Source organism: Podarcis tiliguerta, assembly GCF_965153285.1.
Source record: "Podarcis tiliguerta genome assembly, chromosome: 8".
In the NCBI taxonomy this organism is placed as follows: Eukaryota; Metazoa; Chordata; class Lepidosauria; order Squamata; family Lacertidae; genus Podarcis; species Podarcis tiliguerta.
In genome coordinates, this window is record NC_139541.1 from 63545042 (window position 1) to 63565618 (window position 20577).

At 47.2% G+C, this 20577-nt stretch overlaps 1 protein-coding gene across 7 annotated transcripts in view; it reads right to left on the bottom strand.

Annotated features, from left to right (window-relative positions):
- SYTL1 (synaptotagmin like 1) overlaps positions 1 to 15345 on the bottom strand; it is a 36754-nt gene extending 21409 nt beyond the window's left edge. For 2 of the 7 annotated variants that reach the window (XM_083455420.1, XM_083455416.1), the window contains exons 1-3: positions 12622 to 12876; positions 12397 to 12444; positions 880 to 1280 (exon numbers count right to left, since the gene is read on the bottom strand). In XM_083455420.1, the coding sequence (XP_083311546.1) occupies positions 880 to 1007 (128 nt within the window). In that variant the 5' untranslated portion in view covers positions 1008 to 1280; positions 12397 to 12444; positions 12622 to 12876. The other 5 variants (XM_083455421.1, XM_083455418.1, XM_083455417.1 and 2 more) reach the window with 5 other exon arrangements.
- Between the last annotated feature and the right edge of the window lie 5232 nt (positions 15346 to 20577).

Consider the following 20577-nt stretch of genomic DNA (forward strand, 5'->3'; position numbering starts at 1 on the left):
AAGTCTAGTTTTGTCCCCAGCCTCCTCCCTGCTGAGTTCTTCAAGGGTATCATTGAGACTATCAATGCCACAAACCTGGAAAGGCAAGCAAGGCAGGTGGAGGCTTGATGAGGGCAGACTGGGGTTGGTGTGTGGGGTCTCAGGAAGAGCCCTAGAGGCCTGTCCTTGTCCTGTTTTTTGGTTAGCCTAACTGATGCCATTTTGCTTCTGTGAAAAACTGCCCGTTTAGAATTTAGGAGGGTGAGCCACAAATATGTGAAGACCAGATAACGTTGCTAGGTGATTTTCAGGAAAACCTCCCTCTGCCAGGCCACTCTCCCCTTCAAGGTCTCCAGGCAGGGTGTCTTGTTTCGATCAGCCCAAAGAAACTCGAAAGGGAGAAAGGGAGGGGGGTGCCTATAAAAAGTATGAACAAAGGCTATTTGCGGTGGCTTCGCTGGTGAGTGTGGCTTGCCTGCTCTCTTTTACTCAGCTGAATAAATTAGTGATTATGGGAATCTCCTCTGCCTATGGCACTTACAGTGGTACCTCAGGTTAAGTACTTAATTCGTTCCGGAGGTCCGTTCTTAACCTGAAACTGTTCTTAACCTGAAGCACCACTTTAGCTAATGGGGCCTCCTGCTGTTGCTGCACTGCCGCTGCACGATTTCTGTTCTCATCCTGAAGCAAAGTTCTTAACCTGAGGTACTATTTCTGGGTTAGCAGAGTCTGTAAGCTGAAGCGTATGTAACCTGAAGTACCACTGTATTGGCTTTTCAGTGACCAAGGCAGCTTGGTGGGGCAGTGCCCTAATGGACCAGACTCCATCAGCTGGTCCTGGTATAAGGAAGCCTCTGTGTCCATACATGTTGGAGCTACTACCACAAAGCTGCTTCTCACCTGATGCGTCCTTCCTCCGACATCCTCAGCTGCGAGTCTCTCCGCAGCACTTCCGCAATGGCGTTCTGCTCCTCCTCAGTCAGAAAGCTGAGGTCCAGCAAAGAGTCCATGCCAATGTCTTGATCCATGGGGGGCGGGGGGGGGGAAGTACTCCGTGTGAGAGTCGCAAGCCAACTTCACCAGGGTCTAAACGCTGCTCTTCTGAAAGGCCCTTCTGGTTTGGCTTGTCAGTACATCATCCTGTGACATGGAAACAGGAGGTCCAGCCTGTGGGCCCGTATTATGATCCCACTCTTTGCCATAGGTTCAGCAGCAGCTCTCAAGAAGCCTTCTAGGTGATGCTCCATGGGAGACTACACTCCATCCTGATCGACCATTTTGAGAGACAAGGCCACAACCAGCTGAAAGAGAAAGGCAGGAAAGACACCATTTTAATGCCAGAAGCTCATTCTCAAGCGGAACACATTGATGTTAATTTAAAAATCAGTTGAACTGCCATGAATTGTTCCAAAGAACCTTGGGCACTGTAGTCGGCTGGGCCTCTGAGACAGCTGTCTGAGATCCCTAGCCCTCCCCCCACAAAACTACAATTCCCAGAGTTCCCTGAGGGAAGAGGGAATGACGAACAAGGCCGTTCTACATCTGTGCTATACAGATGTACCTAAACTAAAGGGTTTGTTTCCCATTACCAAGTACTGCTTTTGTGGAGAATGTCTCCCCAGGTGATTTCTGAGAAGAAATCTGTTGACACGGATTCCTTGTCCTTATTTTTAAACACCCCCTTGTGCAACGCCCTCCCATCATTACAGTCATGGGTCAAGGATGGTAGCAACTGCAGCCCAAAGCATCTCTTCAAGAAACTGCTTCAGGAGTTCAGCTGTACACTGGAGGGAAATGCTTCTACAGCCACAGGATGGGAAGCATCTGAATAACAATGCTTCTGGATTATGGTTTTTCAAAGGAAAGCCGAACTGTAGACATGGAACAATTAGACACAGCAGGGGTTCTACAACAAGTCATCCAACCCCAACTATGTTTATGGAGAAAGAGACACAGCTAGTAGAAACAAGGCACACTTGTACTGCATCTGTGCTGTATCCTGAAGATAGAAGAGAAACGCAGTGGAAGGAAAATGCAGATGGAGTGCCCTAAAGCAGGACACTTTGCAACAGCTTCTATGCAACTCAAGGGGTGCAATTCAAGCAGAATAAACTAAGGCCTTGCCTGTGCTTTACATTTGAAGCTGTAACATACCACTCTAAACAGTCGTTCTATGGATTTGCATTTTGTTGTAATTTTATGATGTTTTAGGATTTTAAAAAAATCTCATACACTATTTTGAATTCCTCCCCTAAATGTTAGTTCAATTCAGTTCTCAATTAAAGGCAAACCTAGCTAATTTGCACTTCCCAGTACAATTTGCAAGGGAAACACTTTGTAATTCACACTTCTCCAAATTTTGCACTCCAGTAATGTGTACAAAATACATATACTAAAGTAAACTGCGCATACAAATACCTATTAGTGAAAACGAACAATAAGAATGCACTATACTAGGGGAAATAATTCTGCCTCAGGCACCAAAATACCTAGGACAGGATCTATAGATGTGTATTCCAGATGTGTACCCCTGTTAGCCTATACCGATCCAAAGGTAAAAGGTACATTTTAGAGGCTGAGAAGCTAAAGATCAAGAAAAATGCAAAAACCAAAAGAAAATGCTACAATAATGCGGATGTGGGTTTCACATTCCTGTTGCCTTGGGTTCTTGCTTTCTCAGCGTGCTATTGTGCAGGATGCCTCAACCTGCCACTTTCTTGGTCCACTTCCTGTATCTGATGAAACAGCCCCTAAGCGACAAAAGTTCATGTCTCAATAATCTGGAAGAGGCATTTTTACTCAAGTCATATTAACACAGCCTCTTCACTTGCCCTGACCACCACTTCTGAACTGAATGTTATCCAGTACTGAAATCCCACGTTAAATACAGATATCAAGCATTCAGAGATTACGTCAAAATTGTTCGAATATTCAAAAAAGAGAGAGAAAGGAAGAAATACGCTGGTGACGATTCAGCACCCAAACATGTAGACGAGACAATAATCCTGCCATCCAGAACAATTACAGGGAGGTTGTACCTTTTCAGTGGGATGCAAACATTTGTGCAACAAACACCTTCTGCTACCCCCAACCCGCAAAACAGGGAGCAAAGCAGGAAACCCAGTTTGACAGATCACAGGATGTGATGTGGTTTGTGCCTTTGTCTATAGCAGATAATGTGAACACCCAGATTAGTTTAAAACACTAAAAGAAGAGCGCTGCTGGATCAGGCCAAACACCCATATAGTCCAACATTCCTACATTAGCCATTCAGATGGACACGGGAAGCCCACAAGTAGATTATACGAGGCAATGGCTCCCCAGTAACTGCCATTCAGAGCCGTATCGCTTTTGATCCTGGGTGTTGTAGGTACTTACTTACACAACCACAACTTTGCATGGCTGGGTGGGAAATAAACAAACAAATGGAGAGCGGAGGAAACCCATTCTCGGTTTATTTATTCCCACCACATCTGTGCAAAAGCTGTGATGGCTCTGGCTGCATCCCAGAGCCCTCGCACCCCCTTCCCAAAGCCAAAAATCCGTACTAAAATGCTGGTTAATTTTCACGAGGGATTAAATATATAGGTATATTATTATGCAAATTTCTGCAGCATGTGGAGAACTTAATTTAAGACTGGAAAGAGGAGAAACAAAATTAAGACATCCTTCCATCCCTAGGGCTGTGTGAAAAAAGGCTTCTCTCTGCCGGTCCTGAAACTCCCACCATTCAGCTTTATTGGGTCACCCTCAGCTCAGGTGTTATGAAAGCAGGGTTACTTTTATGGTCACATTCAATTTCCTTTCACATTTGGGGTGTTATAAGCGACTCCTAAGCCTAGACTAGGCGTGGAGGCCCAACTTTATACCCCAAGATCTGCATTCTTTCCTGAGTAACCTTTTGGGAGGCACATGTGGGTGGGGCCAGAGGCAAAAGTGGGTGGAGCAACTAATGCAACTTTTACCTTTGTACAATGGGCTACCCCCCCCCCTCTTTCCAGACAAGCAAGAGGGCCAGGGAGAGGTGCGGCTTGGAGAAAGTTCCAGTGGCCAGATGGAGAGGTCTGCAGGGCCACATTCAGCTCCTGGGTCTGTGGTTCCCCAGGAAAGCTGGGCAAGCTATGCTAGACTGCTACCACTTCAGTCCCTCGCAGACTCCCTTCATTTTCAGCCCAGCCCTTGCCCAAGTCCAGGATGGAACTCTGGGGAATTCCTACTTGCAAACACACACACCTGCACCCTGGAGAGATTTCAATAGGCTTTTCCTTTTCCTTTTTTACAGCCACCTGAAGTTTACTCTGTGCAAGGAATCACACCCTGCACAAACACAGCCTCTCCCTCCACACACACACACACACACACACAGACACACACACACACACATGGGCTCAGCTCACAGCTTCCACTCTGCTGCTCCCTTGCCACAACATCTCTCCGGTTCAGGTTCAAGCCCAAGACACGGTTAAACATTGCTTGTTATTTAAAGAGCGTTCAGGCACTAAACAAAAAGGTTTGTCCATGTTCCAACTTTTGCCTCACTGCTTAGCAATTATGCAGGTGGTCACAAAGACATTGCGGCAGGTGTTTCCTATTAAGGGCCATGTAGCGGGGGACGGGGGCTCTGTTAATTACTAAACCTGCCCATTTCAAAATCACTTTGGTCAAGAATGCCAAGATACAGAGATTCTGATCATTTGTAGCATAGGCCCAGTCCTATAATCTGTAGTGTAGCAGTGGGTAGGTTATGGTGAGATGCAAGGAAGTACAGATCCGGGATTTTTTTTTCAGAGCAAGGATATCATCTGATGAAGCACCAGGGTAATGGACAGCCCCCCACCCCTTGCCAGGAGCGGGGAATTTGGTGCAGAAAAAATGTCTTGGGTCAGGCCAGCACTCATTGTTTGCAATGGGTGGCAAGAAATTTCAGGGGTGTGCAATACTGCTTACTGAATCACAGGAACTGAGTATAAACAGGCAGTGCTGTTTCATTACTATAGGTTATTTACAGAGATGGGAAACCTTTTTCAGCATGAGGGCCACATTCCCTTCTGTACAATCTTCTGAGGGCCACATGCAAAAGTGGGCGGAGCAATAAATGTGAATGTTTCCTTTGCCCTGTAGGCTATAGTCTACATACTGAGGGGTGTGGCCAGTAGAGAAGAGAATGTGATTGGGGAAGTTTTCCAAGGGCCACACAGCCCTGAGGTTCCACACCCCTGGCCCTGGGTTATATCAACCACATTTCATCTCAGACTACGTCACCTCCCCCGGCCCCCATCCACCTCCTCTCGGACAGTCAGCAATCTAGTTTCTAGCTTCCCTCTGAAGCTTGTGTTGGGAAAGATATGGTGCATTCTTGGGCAACTGGATGGAGGAAGGTTGCATAACAAACAGCCAGAAATATCATTATCTCCAGAATGAGGCAACCGGCTTGCTTGACAAAAAAAGAAGCCAGTCTTGGTTGTTTTTCCCTTGCCCAAAACTTCTGCCAAAGCTCTCTCAAACAGAGAGAGGGTTGATTGGAGAGCTGTGGCACCTAATACCAGAGGGCAAAGGGCAATACCTGGTGGTTCAGGAGACAGAGTCTGGTTGCACCTGTCTGCTCAGGGATAGTGCTTGATGAGTAAGGGGTGGAGCAGTTTATTCCATTTTTATAAAGCAGCATTCAAAATTATTTCTGCTCCTTCAGGTTATCACCATGTGCCAGTGGCAAAGAGAGCATCAAATGACGACAGATCAGGAGAAACCTTCTGTTGTTGTTGTTTTTTGGCTTCTGTATGTTCCATCTGAACTTTTCTTCAGCCTGAGGGCTACATCTCTAATACGTAATTTTTGGGGGGCAACATTCCAGTGGTTGGTGGGTCCAGAGGAAAAGCAGAAGGGGCAGAGACAAAAGTGGGCAGAGAAATGGGTGGGACTCTTCCCTATGCACCGGAGGTGACATCCAAACTGGGCAAGAGCAGGGAGTTTCTGCAAGCACAACTCAGCCACAGGCATTATCACAGGCCAGCCAGGCGAAAGAACTCAAGGAAGGCACAGAGTGGGGCCAGTAGGGCCTGGAGAGAGTCCTGAGGGCCAGATAGACACTCCTAGAGGGCCACATTCGGCCCCAGGCCAGAGGCTCCCAACCCCTCTGTTAAAATACACACTGTGGGCTAAACACACACAGCTCCCTTCAACTGCTTTTCTTTCTGCCCCTGCAACTCATAGGCCACCATATCCACACACAACCCAACACATTTCAAACACTTCCATCTACAATAAAGGCATGCAAACGTTTCTGCAAATAGTTTGTGGTCATAAATGCCTTACTTTGCATAATGGTATTTTGAGTAAACAGCTTGGCTTGTGGAATGGGATGTGCCTCGTCCCCAAGAAAGGCAGGCAGGCAGGCAGGCCTGCCCACTGTTTTGAGGATGGAGGAGTGCCTTGCCCCGCCAAGGAACAAAGAACCGGGTCTCTACTCCAGCCCAGAGATCCAGCCCGGGATTTGCCTAGCGCTCTTCCCAGAAAATCAACATTCAACACTGAACCAGCCCAGCTCAGCCTGCTTTCCACCCTGAGGGACTCATTCCCCTGGGACAGGAAGAAGGAATTCCCCATTTCCCTCCCCCGCCACCCTGTGTTAACAAGTGCCCCACAGGCAGATTGGCGGCTGTCAGGCTGTTTTGCAGGCTTCATCCCCAGCCACCTGCAAACGAGAGCCAACCCTTCTCTCCCTTGATCTTCTCCCCACTCCCTTCAGGAGTGTGCAGCTTGGAGCAGGTCTCAGCTTGTCCTCCCCAATCCATCTGAATCATATTCAGCCCAAACCTGGCAGCAACCATTCCATCAGGATGCAACAGAGGAAGGAGGAAAAGGGATGCAGCAGGGCCACCTTATGGGCACAGCTAAGAGTCTAGCACCTTTTGTGCCTCCTTCCCTGAATTGCTTCACTCTAGCTGTTCATTAGGGACGCGGGTGGCGCTGTGGGTTAAAGCCTCAGTGCCTAGGGCTTGCCGATCGAAAGGTCAGCGGTTCGAATCCCCGCGGCGGGGTGCGCTCCCGCTGTTCGGTCCCAGTGCTTGCCAACCTAGCAGTTCGAAAGCACTCTCGGGTGCAAGTAGATAAATAGGGACCGCTTACTAGCGGGAAGGTAAACCGTGTGCTGCGCTGGCTCACCAGATGCAGCTTTGTCACGCTGGCCACGTGACCCGGAAGTGTCTCCGGACAGCGCTGGCCCTTGGCCTCTTTGAGTGAGATGGGCGCACAACCCTACAGTTTGTCAAGACTGGCCTGTACGGGCAGGGGTACCTTTACCTTTTTAGCTGTTCATTAGAACAACTTGCAACTGATAACTTTGCTTCGCTGCCACTCTCCCTTTTCTCCTAAACCATTTTCCTTCAGTGCTGCGTCTTTTTTTAAATTGCAAACCTGAGGGCAGAGACTCTCATTTATTGATTGCTTGATGATTTGTAAGCCTCTCTGAACCACTCTTAAGCCTTAAGCTATTTTCTAGTTTTAAAGAAATAAAATCACACCAGGCATCTGTTTTGATCATTAAACTCAAGTTATCTTTTAAACGGCAGCATGAACAGTTCTTGCAGTTTCTTGTCTTTCCAATCCTAAATCCAACTCGCCACATTTCTTCAGCAATATATTCATTTATTTATTTTAAATCCCCATGAAAATTTGTCAGCATTTTAGCCTGATATACACATTTGTATATACAATTGTGACTGATACACACATTGCAAGCAGTCCACCCCCCTTGCCCCTAATATAAGACATTTCTGTATGCAAGTTGTTTTCATGGTGTTACAAGAATTATAAGGTCTAAGATATAAAATAAATGTTCCAAACAAACACATATATAAATATATAAACCGCATGTCTGAAACAGTACAGGAAAAAAGTCCTGGAACCATTTTGTCTCTCCCAAATTGACCTCAAATGTTTCTCTGCAAGGAGGGAGGAAATGGAAAACCCTCCCAATTGTCTCTTCGCTCACAAATCCTGCCTTAAACCTACAAAAGGACTTTATATGGGCTCTTGGGTACCCCATAAGGGAAAAGGAGCAGTTTTTTCTTACAACAATGGCCAAGTGGAGGATTTGAACCCTGGTCTCCCTGGTCCTAATCCTGCACTCTAACCACTATGCCACAATGGCTCAAGTTTCCTTTCATAAAAACTCAGGAGTGATTAATAGGCTGTATACACTGAAGTCTATCCTACGATGGGGTTTATGACATATAGTTTATTTGCATGGTGACAAACCGCTGCTGTTGAAGTGAGATCAAATGCAGAAGTTTCCCATCCTTCTGGCACAAAGGTGTGCGGTAAAGTGATTGGGGGGGCACTGTCACTAGGCACCCCTGATTGTAGGCCTGTGAGGGGAACAGAGGTCTACTAACAACTTGCAGCACCCTTAACAAATGACAGTTCACAGGATTATTTTTTTTTGGGGGGGGGGGAGCTATGGCTGTTTTAAAGTGGCATAATACTGCTTTAAAAACACAGTGCAGATTAGGCCTAAATCCCCTCCTCCGAGCTCAATATGTGGATGTTACCTTAAATCTTAACTGGATAAAAAGGTAAAGGTACCCCTGACCGTTAGGTCCAGTCGCGGACGACTCTGGGGTTGCAGCGCTTATCTTTTTCTATTGACCGAGGGGGCTGGTGTTTGTCTGCAGACAGCTTGCGACGGGGTGAGCTCCCGTTGCTCGGTCCCAGCTCCTTAACTGGATATGTTTGTATGTATTCTGGGATTGCTGCAACTCAAACACATTTCTTTTCTTGTTTTTGTTACCTTTGCAAATATTTTTTTAAAGAATTCAAACACATTAAAGTAACATTTCACATCTTGATAGGCACTTAAGTAAGAGATGAAAGGCAGCAGCTCAGCATTTTTGTGTTCAGATAACCAAGAACGAGCCAGTTTAGACAAGGCCTGGATCTTGCCATGTGATTTAGAAACAAGAAGCTGTTATGCTAGAAAGGCATCATCATTCTATATAATATGGCATTTAAATCAATGTGATACCACTTTAAACAGTCATGGCTACAATTCCCAATCAACTTCACAGTGAACTATGGGAATTGTAGCTCTGTGGAGGGAATATGGGCCTTCTAACAACTCTCAGCACCCTTAACAAACTACAACTCCCAGGATTCTTTTCAGGAAGCCATGACTGTTTAAAGTGGTATCCTAGTGCTTTAAATGTATGGTGTGAATGTGGCCTGGCCAAACATGTTTTGGAGCATTGCTTTTAACTACCTCATTTTTTAAAAAAACTTGGGTCCTGCCCCCCCAGCTGTTGTTGGACTACAACTCCCATCACTCCTGACAACCAGTTCTGCTAGCTAGGGATGGTGGGAGTTGTAGTCCAACAACAGCTAGGGTCCCAAGTTTGAGAAACACTGAGGTAGTTAAAAGCAGTGCTCCAAATTTCACAGTGACTGAAGTCATTACTGTTCAGGAAGAAACCAACAACTCCAGGGTACATACATGCTTTTAGGTTTATAAAACACCTGCAGTCCAAGTGTTACAATTCAGCAACCAGTACAGTGGTACCTTGGGTTACAAGCACCTCGGGTTACAAACACTTCAGGTTACAGACTCCGCTAACCCGGAAGTAGTACCTCGGGTTAAGAACTTTACCTCAGAATGAGAACAGAAATTGTGTGCTGGCAGCGCAGCGACAGTGGGAGGCCCCATTAGCCAAAGTGGTACCTCAGGTTTAGAACGGTTTCAGGTTAAGAACGGACCTCCGGAATGAATTAAGTTCATAACCAGAGGTACCACTGCAGTCCCAGACAATCAACAAATATTAGGGCTCATCCAGACTTCCGTTTGCCCTGCCACTTCCCTTCCGGGGAATCCCACTGCTTACTGCGAAATCAGAGCAAATGTCAATCAGGTTTTTCTGAGGAAAGCGGCGGGGCAAACGGAAAACTGCTAGGACCCAAGCCTAGAAATATTGACAGGAAAGCTCTCAGACCCATGCTTACTCATCACACGACAAGCGGAAGTGTGGGAGATTATAGAATCGTAAAGTTGGAAGGGGCCCTGCGGATCACCTAGTCTGACCCCCTGCAATGCAGTTGTCTCATACAGGGAATCGAACCTGCAACTTTGGCGTTATCAGCACCATGCTCTAACTAACTGAGCTAGGCAGGCTCCCTCAGTCTCAAACGATCGTGGTCCCATGAGCATCCCTTGAAGGCAAAGATGACTACTGTCTTGAGGAAATTGCCAGAAGCAAACTCAAGGACCAGAGTTCTTCTGAAGAACTAGGACCTTTACAGACACAAACAAACATGCCTCCTCCTCACACAAGGAGCCAATGTGGCTGAGGTCTTACCACACTCCTAAATATGTTCAGGTTGCGGCTCTATTTCTGTCTCCGATGGAAACAAGAGAGAGGTGCTCAGCCACTATTGTGGGCGGGATACAGGAAAATAAGCAGTATACAGTGCACAGACTACAGAAGAGCACAGCAGAAACAAAAACAACCAGATGCACAAGCTGATCAAACTTTTGCAAATAGCCCCGTGACACACTAAAAGCACTTACAAAACTCCACCTGCTGGACACACAGGTACACCTTAGCCAAACAGAGAACACCCTCAGCACACACCCCATACAAATGAGCTCAGGGTATGTTGCCAACTTTAATTGGATTAATCAATTAAACAATTAGTTGATTAACAGATAAAGGCCAATCTTAATTGGAGGGACTGCAAGATAAGGGTGCCCTTGTTTAGTTTCTGAGGCTATCAAACAGGGAACGAGACAAGAAAAATATTAAAAGGAGAACATTCTTCCCAAATACGACCAGTAGTTGTTGCTTTAAGACAGCTCACGTCCCTCCAAATTCCGACTAACCTAAGGAGAAGGAGCCTAGCGCTGTTTGACCCCATTGCACTTTCCTTTATCTATCTGCACCCAACTCTGAGGTGGGACACTACAGTCACCGTTTTTAACAGCTCATGGAACCTGGTCAAGCAGTTGCACATTTTGTGAGGAAAAAACATTACTGTCCAGGAGCAACTTGTTTCAGAGCAAAGGGGGTGATGACAGGCAACGCCACTCCATGTTTGATTCCCGTCTAGGGATACGTGAATCTGTCAAATTTGGATTCTTTCATGCTCTCATTTTACCAACCTCAAGTTCAGTTCATCCTGTTTCTGTACCAACTGGCCATTTCCCCCACAAAAATCTGCACAAAATCCATATGCTTTTTCACATCAATTTCTCCTAAAATATGCAGTTTGGTGCCCAATTTTATCTAATATAAGCTTTTTGCTAACCTTTCCCTCTAATGCAGAGCTGTTTCGTACATCATTTTCACCAATCTCTGCATTTTTTGGTTTGGCAAACTGCTCTACAAAAATTCAAAGAAGTATGCATTTTGAAGGACAGCTATGCCTTCGCTCAGGAGTTGCAAATCAGGTAGCTTTGCATGAAAACGCAAGCTGAACAAAATGCTCCCGTTTTTGCCAGCTGCTAAAAGCACAGGGATCTTGCATGCAAAGGGATGGACGGCCTACCGACTTGCGAGTTCACTGCCTCTGCTGTTTTTATTGGGGTCACGCATGTGCCACCTCTGGGACAGCAGTGCACTTTGGTAATTTTAGACTCTAGAGCCAATGGTCTCCTGGCTGGGGCCGGGGAGCTTTAAATAGTAATGTGCATTCCTTCACTTACTTCAAAATGGTTACATAGGAACGCAGGAAGCTGCCTCACACTGAGTCAGTCCAACAGTCCATTTAGCTCAGTACTCTCTGCACTGGAAGACAGCTGCTCTTGAGGATTTCAGACCGGGAGTCCCAAGACCTTCTGCATGCAAGGCTCCACCACCAAGCTATACCTTCCCCTTGACTTCAGAGAGTACAATTGTAAAACTGGCCCTGCTGTGATTGGAGACCCTCCTGCTCAGGTGGGGGCTCTGCACTTTTGCCCCACAGTCCCACCCTGGCAGCACCACTAGCTCTGAGGTGCCTGGGGACCCCCTTAGGAGACCCCTCTCTCAGTGGGACTCCGTCACTAGGGAGCTGGGTCTGCAAACCAACCGTTCTTTCACACAAACACACCCTGCCCCGCCAATCTTCTTGGGTGCTCCACACGAAGGGGGAAGTGTGGCGGCTTTGAGTGGCATCAAAACAGGAGAACAGGGCAAGGCAGGATTTTGTGGCAAAGGGGTCCTACAGCATGCAGAGTGAGCAGAGGGGCTCCCGGAAACACAAGAACGCTGGCTCACCACATTTTGAAACCAGTAAAGTAACAAGGGGGGCCCACCTTTCTACCCCCCCCCAAACAGCCCATTAAATCCAAGCCTAAAATGACTGAAATTGCACCGCGGGCATAGCATATGCATACTGTAGCTCTCGGGCAACCAGCATGGGCAAGCGGCCATCACACACAAATATACATACACTTCCCTCCAGGCACTCCCCAAACAGGTATTCGCAGCTGAACAGGATCTGGGAGACGGAGAGACAAGCAGAAACATGAGAGCCAAACCAACTCCGCAGCATATTACACAGTTCCTTCCCTCCCGGATCCTTGTCTCAGCCCTCCCATATGCTCCTGCAAAGGTGGGACTCCTGAGCCTCACGCCCGAAGCGTTTGCCAACAGGAAAGGAGAAGGAGGAAGTTACCTGCCCAGGTGGGGTCCCTACCCTGCAAGACCCAGCCGGCCACAGGAAGGTGGGGTGTGCGCGACTGAGTGTCACTGTGGCAGCAGAAGGATCCTGGAGGAGCCTCCCCGGCTCTTTCTCGAGCAAAGCAGAAGTTTGCTCTCTTGAGTCATCCCCACTTTCCTCTTCCTCCTCTGCCTGCCTTGTACTTTCTCAATGCAGCTCAGAAACAGCCCTAGCAGGAGAGCTGAGTCAAGCGGGGGGGGGGGGGGGGGGAGAGAGAGAGAGAGAGAGAGAGAGAGAGAGAGAGAGAGAGAGAGAGAGGAGGAAACACCTACCTACCCACAAAGCTTGCGGGAAAGCCGGGCCTGGAACCAAAGCTGCTACCCGGGCCGGAGTGGACTGCAAGGATCGAGCCTCTGAAGACTGACATTTGGAGATGTCTAAGGAGCCCAGCTGGTGGGTCGGGTGTCCATGCAAAAAGTGGCTTGGAACTCATAAGGAGGGGAAGGAATTTGATTCAGTCCACATGTAAAAGTGAACAGGCCTAATTCACATTTTCCAAAACAGTACATGAGCAGAAGCCATCTTCAAAACCTGCTTTTTGCATTGCCATTCGCTAGCCGAGTAATGCGTACAAAAATGCATATACTAAGGTTAAGTGTGCATATTGATGTATATTAGTGAAAATAACATAAAGCTCTATTAGGGGAAATTGCTTTGTAAAAGTGCATACATTTGGCAAAGTTGCACAGAAAAATATGCATATCAGGAGAAATTCACACTAAAATGCTGCTGGGTTTTCATGAGGACCTTTAAAAATAATAATAATTGCAAGTTGATGTGGAAATGTGGGGAACATAAATTCAAATTGGAAAAATGAAAAGCCAAGAGACACCGACAGGTGATCCAATCTCTCAACTTCCGTTTCTTATGCTCCCATTCTTCAGATCAGTTTGCCGCATGTCTACACCAGTTTGTGATTTTTTTCATATTTATAACAAAATTTTATTTACAAATGTTGATTATCGCAAACATATATGTAATTTATATGCAGTCTGCATATTTACAATAAAGCAAAGGCACTATGTGGTTGAATATTGTCCTGATGGTTGATGAACAAATAAGAACTTGGACAATTGTTTATTATCTACTGTATTATGTTAAATTTGACACTCTGATAGTTCATGTTTATCAAATCAATCTAACACTGATGGAGCACTATTTTTGCTATACATATTTTTGCAATGTGTGGGTGTGTTTTTTAAAGTCCTCATGAAAATCTGTTAGCATTTTATTGCAAATTTTCCCTATGCACTTTTCCCCCCAAGCAGATTTCCCTAGATGCATTTTTGTGCATAGTTCTCGCCAATATTCTTTCCCCTAATATACATGTTTTAGTTGGAGAACTGGAGAATTTCTAAAGATAGATGCATTTTTATTCAATTCTTGTTTTGGGATGTGTGAATTAGGTAGGGTTCACTTTAAAATGTGAGAGGAACTGAGTTCCTGCCTCAGCCCCATTTGGGCATAGAGAAGACAGCTGGATCTCACAGCAACTAGCCTGTGGTTACAAGATTTTAATCTTCTCCAACTCTCAGAGGAAGGTGTAAATTCTCAGAGTGAGGGGGCAGAATATTCCCCACACCCTTTATCTCTCAACACAATCACCTCTCACATTTCCTCTGAGGAGCTCAAGAGTGGCAGACTCAATAGTCACCTTATTTTATCCTACCCTGCAAAGTAGGTTAAATTGGGGACATGTGGGTGGCCCAAGGTGACCCAGTGACTTTTGTAGCTCAGCAAAGATTTGAATATGAGATTCCAAGTCCAGCACTCTAACCACTAACAGCAGGGTTTCCCAGACTTCAGGGGCCTGTGAACCACTTTGCAAACCAGAGTAACTGTTGAAAGCACCACACACAAACCCACAGAGCCAAGCTGGCATTGCAACCTATTCTGTCAGCCTCATTCAAGCCTGACAATTTCACATAAGGAACTGATGGTCAGACTACCCGATGGTTTGGACTACCCAAGTCACAGATACGCACCTCCTCTATGAGAAAGCATTGCACTGTGTTCAGCCCAATGCTTTCCTTAGGAGCAAGAGCTTGGGTAGGCAAACTACGGCCCGGGGGCCGGATCCAGCCCAATTGCCTTCTCAATCCAGCCCAGGGGCAGTCCGGGAACCAGCGTGTTTTTACATGAGTAGAATGTGTGCTTTTATTTAAAATGCATCTCTGGCTTATTTTGGGGGCATAGGAATTCATTCATCCACCCCCAAAAAAATATACTCCGGCCCCCCACAAGGTCTGAGGGACAGTGGACTGGCCCCCTGCTGGAAAAGTTTGCTGACCCCTGAGGAAGACACTGTCAACGGCCCCCTGCCAAGAAATATCCAAAATATGTAGGAACTTGGGCTACATCACAGGGGCAGGAACAAAATAGATTGGGAACTACTGGTAGATCTCTGAGTGATATGCTGTGGCAACAACAAAACAACTTCCCCCTGAAATTATACTGCTAAAATGAGTAAAGCTGGGAGGAAGGAGCTGATCAGGAACAGATATTTGGATGGAAGGACTGTGAACTCACCTCAGTTCCATTACTCGAGACAAATTCCCAGCCTCCAAAATCTTTAAGTGCATGCCTTTTGTACCTGACTGCAGTTATGGGTGTGTGGTAGAAAACAAAGTTGATCTTGCCAGCTGGAAGGCTGTTCACCTCTGCATTGAATCACATCAAAACATGCCTTTTGACAATTTGTAGCCACTAGAGGGAAGCCTTTAACTGTTCTATGGGTAATGAGAAATTACAGTGTTTAGTCACCTTCGTAGGGCATCCTCTATCACCTAGAGGGGGCAGCTGAGAGTGCCTGGAGCTTCAAACAAAGGGGAATTGTGCTAAATTTTCAAAGTGTAGAATTTGGGGAGACGGGTAGTATGCAAAGGGAAGGCCACAAGCTGCATTTTTAACACAGCCCAGCCTTTCGCATGATGAATTCTGCATATAAGTTAAATAAGCAGGGAGACAAAATACAGCCTTGTCGTACTCCTTTCCCAATTTTGAACCAATCAGTTGTTCCATATCCAGTTCTAACTGTAGCTTCTTGTCCCACATAGAGATTTCTCAGGAGACAGATGAGGTGATCAGGCACTCCCATTTCTTTAAGAACTTGCCATAGTTTGCTGTGATCGACATAGTCAAAGGCTTTTGCATAGTCAATGAAGCAGAAGTAGTTGTCTTTCTGGAACTCTCTAGCTTTCTCCATAATCCAGCGCATGTTTGCAATTTGGTCTCTGGTTCCTCTGCCTCTTCTAAATCCAGCTTGCACTTCTGGTAGTTCTCGGTCCATATACTGCTTGAGCCTTCCTTGTAGAATTTTAAGCATAACCTTGCTAGCGTGTGAAATGAGTGCAATTGTGTGGTAGTTGGAGCATTCTTTGGCACTGCCTTTCTTTGGGATTGGGATATAGACTGATCTTCTCCAATCCTCTGGCCACTGCTGAGTTTTCCAAACTTGCTGGCATATTGAGTGTAGCACAGCATCATCTTTTAAAAGTTTAAATAGTTCAGCTGGAATACCATCACTTCCACTGGCCTTGTTATTAGCAGTGCTTTCTAAGGCCCATTTGATTTCACTCTCCAGGATGTCTGGCTCAAGGTCAGCAACCACACTACCTGGGGTGTACGAGACATCCATATCTTTCTGGTATGATTCCTCTGTGTATTCTTGCCACCTCTTCTTGATGTCTTCTGCTTCTGTTAGGTCCTTACCACTTTTGTCCTTTATTATGGTAATATTTGAACGAAATGTTCCTTTCATATCTCCAATTTTCTTGAACAGATCTCTGGTTCTTCCCATTCTGTTGTTTTCCTCTATTTCTTTGCATTGCTCGTTTAAGAAGGCCTTCTTGTCTCTCCTTGCTATTCTTTGGAAATCTGCATTCAATTTCCTGTATCTTTCACTATCTCCCTCGCATTTTGCTTGCCTTCTCTCCCCCACTATTTGTAAGGCCTCATTGGACAGCCACTTTGCTTTCTTGCAATGGAACTTACTCCCTGGTAATTCCATCAGGCTGCCTGAATGGGAGAGATAGGAAGCAGGGCTCATTCCATCTGCTCTGCTCCAGGACCAGCTCCTCCAGCCACCTCCTAGCCCTGAACTGTTTCCCTGCCAGCTGGCCGTTCTAAGAAATACCAAAATAACGAATTGAAAAAAAAATGTTTAAAATAACTTTTGTAAAAACAAACAAACAAACAAACAAACAAACAAACGCAGAAGCCTTTTATTAGGAATTGTAGGTACCAGCATTCCAAAGGAACAGAAAAGACTTTTCATGTATGTGACAACAGCAATGCAGATGCTACTAGCCCAGAGATGGAAAGAAGGCAAAGCCCCTACCAGAGAGGAATGGCAAACCAAGCTGTTGGACTATGCCAAAATGACAAAACTGACCGGAAGGCTCAGGAACCAAGAAGACCAAAACTTCAACGAAGAATGGGAAATAATTATAATTTATCTAGGAGACCACTGTAAGCAGATGAAAACCTTAGCAGGATTTTAATAACACTTGTAATGTAGCGAATATTATGGATAATTTGGAAAGATATAAAATATGGACTATGAAATAATATGCATTTAAGAAGGTGGACAATAGGATCCATGGAGGGGAAGGTGGGAAGTCCAGTGATTTGGAGAAATCTCTAAATAGGGATATGTAATTTGGATTGTTATAATCCTATATTTGTAAAATCAAATAAAATCAAATCAAGAAAAAAAAATCCCCCCCCAGGCGCTTGTGGGGCCGGCAGCGGGGAGAAGCGCTCTTTTCCCCGCCGCCAGCCTTCAGACCAGGTCCGGGGACAGCGGGAAGGTGCGCTGCGCCTCCCTGCTGTCCCCTGAGCTTGCGGGGCTGGCGGCAGGGAGAAGCACGCGTCTCCCCGCCATCAGCCTCCAAACCACATCAGGAGGCAGTGGGGTGGCAGCGTTCCGCCTCCCCGCTGTCCCCCGAGCTTGTGGGGCTGGCGCTGGGGCTCTCCTGAAGCCTGGAGAGCGAGAGGGGTCGGTGAGCACCGACCCCTCACGCTCTCCAGGCTTCAGCGAAAGCTTGCATTCGCCCCATAGGACGCACACACATTTCCCCTTCATTTTTGGAGGGGGAAAAGTGCATCCTATAGGGCGAAAAATATGGTACCTATATATGTAAAAAGGGAGGCTTGGGTGGTGGTGAGTTGGGGCGGCACCTTCCCATTTCACATCGGGTGATGAAACAGGATGGCACTGCCCTTGCCTGTCCCTCAAAAATGCCATCTAAGAAGAGGAAAGGAATTCCTGCAGCAGGGCTCTTTCCCTCCCCTCCCCTTCTAGAATGTACACGCTGTAAAATGGAAGACCCTGCGGTATGAGGAGACCAGTCTTATAGCACACCGTCAACCCAAGTGGAGGCAACGATCTTCTTGTCATTGCCCCAGTCCCATCCTTGAAACTAAAGTCTGTAAAGAGGAAAGAAGGAGACACTCTAAGCAGAACAGGAGAGAACTGCCTTCTACTGAGCTCATTCACAGTACATGTAGACCCAGAGTACCTGGTCCCAGCCTCTCTTCGGCCTGTAACAGTTAAAACTCACTCTCCCATGAGAAGGGACAGCCCAGTGAAGAGTTGGCCCAACAACCAAAAATTGTTGGCTCCAAGTTGAAAATAGAAAATGGAATGGTAGAGGGAGAATGGAGAATGAATCCTAAATTAAAGCTAGCATTTTTCAAGATGATGTGTTTGTGTGTGAGAGAATTATGCGGCCAGCATCATTTGGGGTTTTTATTTTCTCTCCTTCCCCTGAACTACAGAATACAGAAACCGTTAGATATTACAATGGGGAGAAATAAGTGCAAAAGCAGGTTATTCATCCTTACAACAGCTGCGGCAGACCAGTGGGTTGCGTGGGTTGTCAGCAAGGCAAGTAATTTGCGCCCCCCCCCGCTGCACTGTCCCTCCCCCAGATAGTCCCTCGCTCTCTCTCCGCACCGCACCGCACGCCTGGCACCTTCCCCTCCTCAGTGGGCGGCGAACGGCGGCTTGGATCGGATTCGCACAGCCAGCACTGCAGTGAGAGAGAGTGAGTGAGCCAGGTAGGGGCAGAGAGATGCGAGTGCGAGCGCGCCCCCCCCCCCCGATGTTGCGCCCGGTGCGGTCGGCCCCCCCTGCACCCCCCACGCTACGCCACTGCAGCAGACTCTGCCAAGGGGCTGTTATACATTCACTTGGGCAGCAAATGCAGCAGTTTGTGGTAGTCAGCTGCTCCAAAGACCTCCGGTCACAGTTACTGTGAACTGAAAAACAGGAGCAGCTGTCCTATTCATTGGCTCACAGATAGCCAATTATTGCACTAAATGAGCCATTTTCTTCTCTGGGCAGTGGTGCTTGGGCCAGAAAGGTGGTGTGCTTCAGAACCTGACCCTTTCACCAGTCAGACTCCATAATGAACTTTTCTGTTTGCTGTCATGTCACAGAAAGAGGAATGTGGCTGGTGAACACTCTTGGCCTTCTCCTTGGGCTTGATCTTCCCTGATTTCCTGCACTCCAGAAGGACTCCCACTGTGAACTGGATCAGGGACCCTGTAGTACTATCTCTTTGCTGTTGGAGGAAATACTATTCCTGACCAAAGTGGGAAAATGAGCAACAATTTCACCTTGTTGCCTTGTGGAGGAGCGAGGGCAGTCAACAATATAATAATAATAATAATAATAATAATAATAATAATAATAGCTATTGTACCCATGTGGGAGCCCAAAAAAACTCTGCCTACTCCCACAAGGCAGAAAATCAACTGGGGATCCTGAAGGAGGAAGTGATTTGGAGACAGCTTCCTGATGGGTGTGGGTGTGTGGGGTGTGAGACTTCCACAGCTACCTGGCCGTCTGTCCCGGCTCTCCACAAAATCAGATAGTAGTCCAAAGGTTTCTAGTTTATAGCATTCATTGATACAGGGAGCAGGTGCATCAGTTCCTTAAGGCACAGTTGTTGTAGCCACAGAAAGTTGGAGCAAACGCAAATTCCCACAAACAGGTATTTAAGTCCTGGTGTCCAGCAGATGATGTTTGGCCAGATGTTCACTTCTATGCACCAGCTGATCCAGTGGCGTAGCGTGGGGGGTGCCAGGGGTGCGAGCCGCACCGGGCGCAACATTTGGGGGGGCGCAAGTCCAGAGGGAAGGGACAAGCAATCGAGGCTTGGTTGGGGGGAGGGATCGTCGTCTCCGTTTGGCCGGCCCCCCTCGAGGAAGCGGGAGGGAAAAGAGCCGCGCAGCAGCTGCAGCAGCAGGGAGGAGGAGGTGGAGGAGGAGGAGGTGGAGGAGCAGCAAAGCCGGGAGGAAGAGGTGGAGGCGCCGCCTGCCTGCCGCAGGATCCAATCCGAGCCTGCTAATCGCTTGCTCAAAGAGGCAAAGGAAGAGGTGGAGGCGGAGCCACTGGCCCGGCAGGGAGGAAAGTTGGAAAGAGCAGCGCGCCTGGGCGCAGCGAGGTTGGGTAGGTGCGTGCGCCCTGGCTGGCTGCCCGCCTCCCGGGCTCAGTGCCTCCATGACCCCTCCAGCGGCGATGGGAGAGATCGGGGGTCTGGGCTTCCGAGATACCCTGGAGTGAAATCCTGCTTCACCTTCTTGGGAGTCCCTCTCTTATGCTTTGGGGGGGGGGTAGCAAGGGGGAAGAATAATGATTTCCTCCACCACCAGCCCCAAATTCTATAGTAAGAGAAATTGGGGGCCAAGCCAACTGGGGAAATGGTGAGTCTCTAACTATAGAGCTCAGGTATTTAGGAGCAAGCTGGCTCTGCCCATAGGGAGGAAAAGCACTCTGTGCAAGCTCAGAAAACCCACGCCATGCCACTGCGCGCTCGCACTCGCAGCTCTCTGCCCCTACCTGGCTCACTCACTCTCTCTCACTGCAGTGCTGGCTGTGCGAATCCGATCCGAACCGCCGAG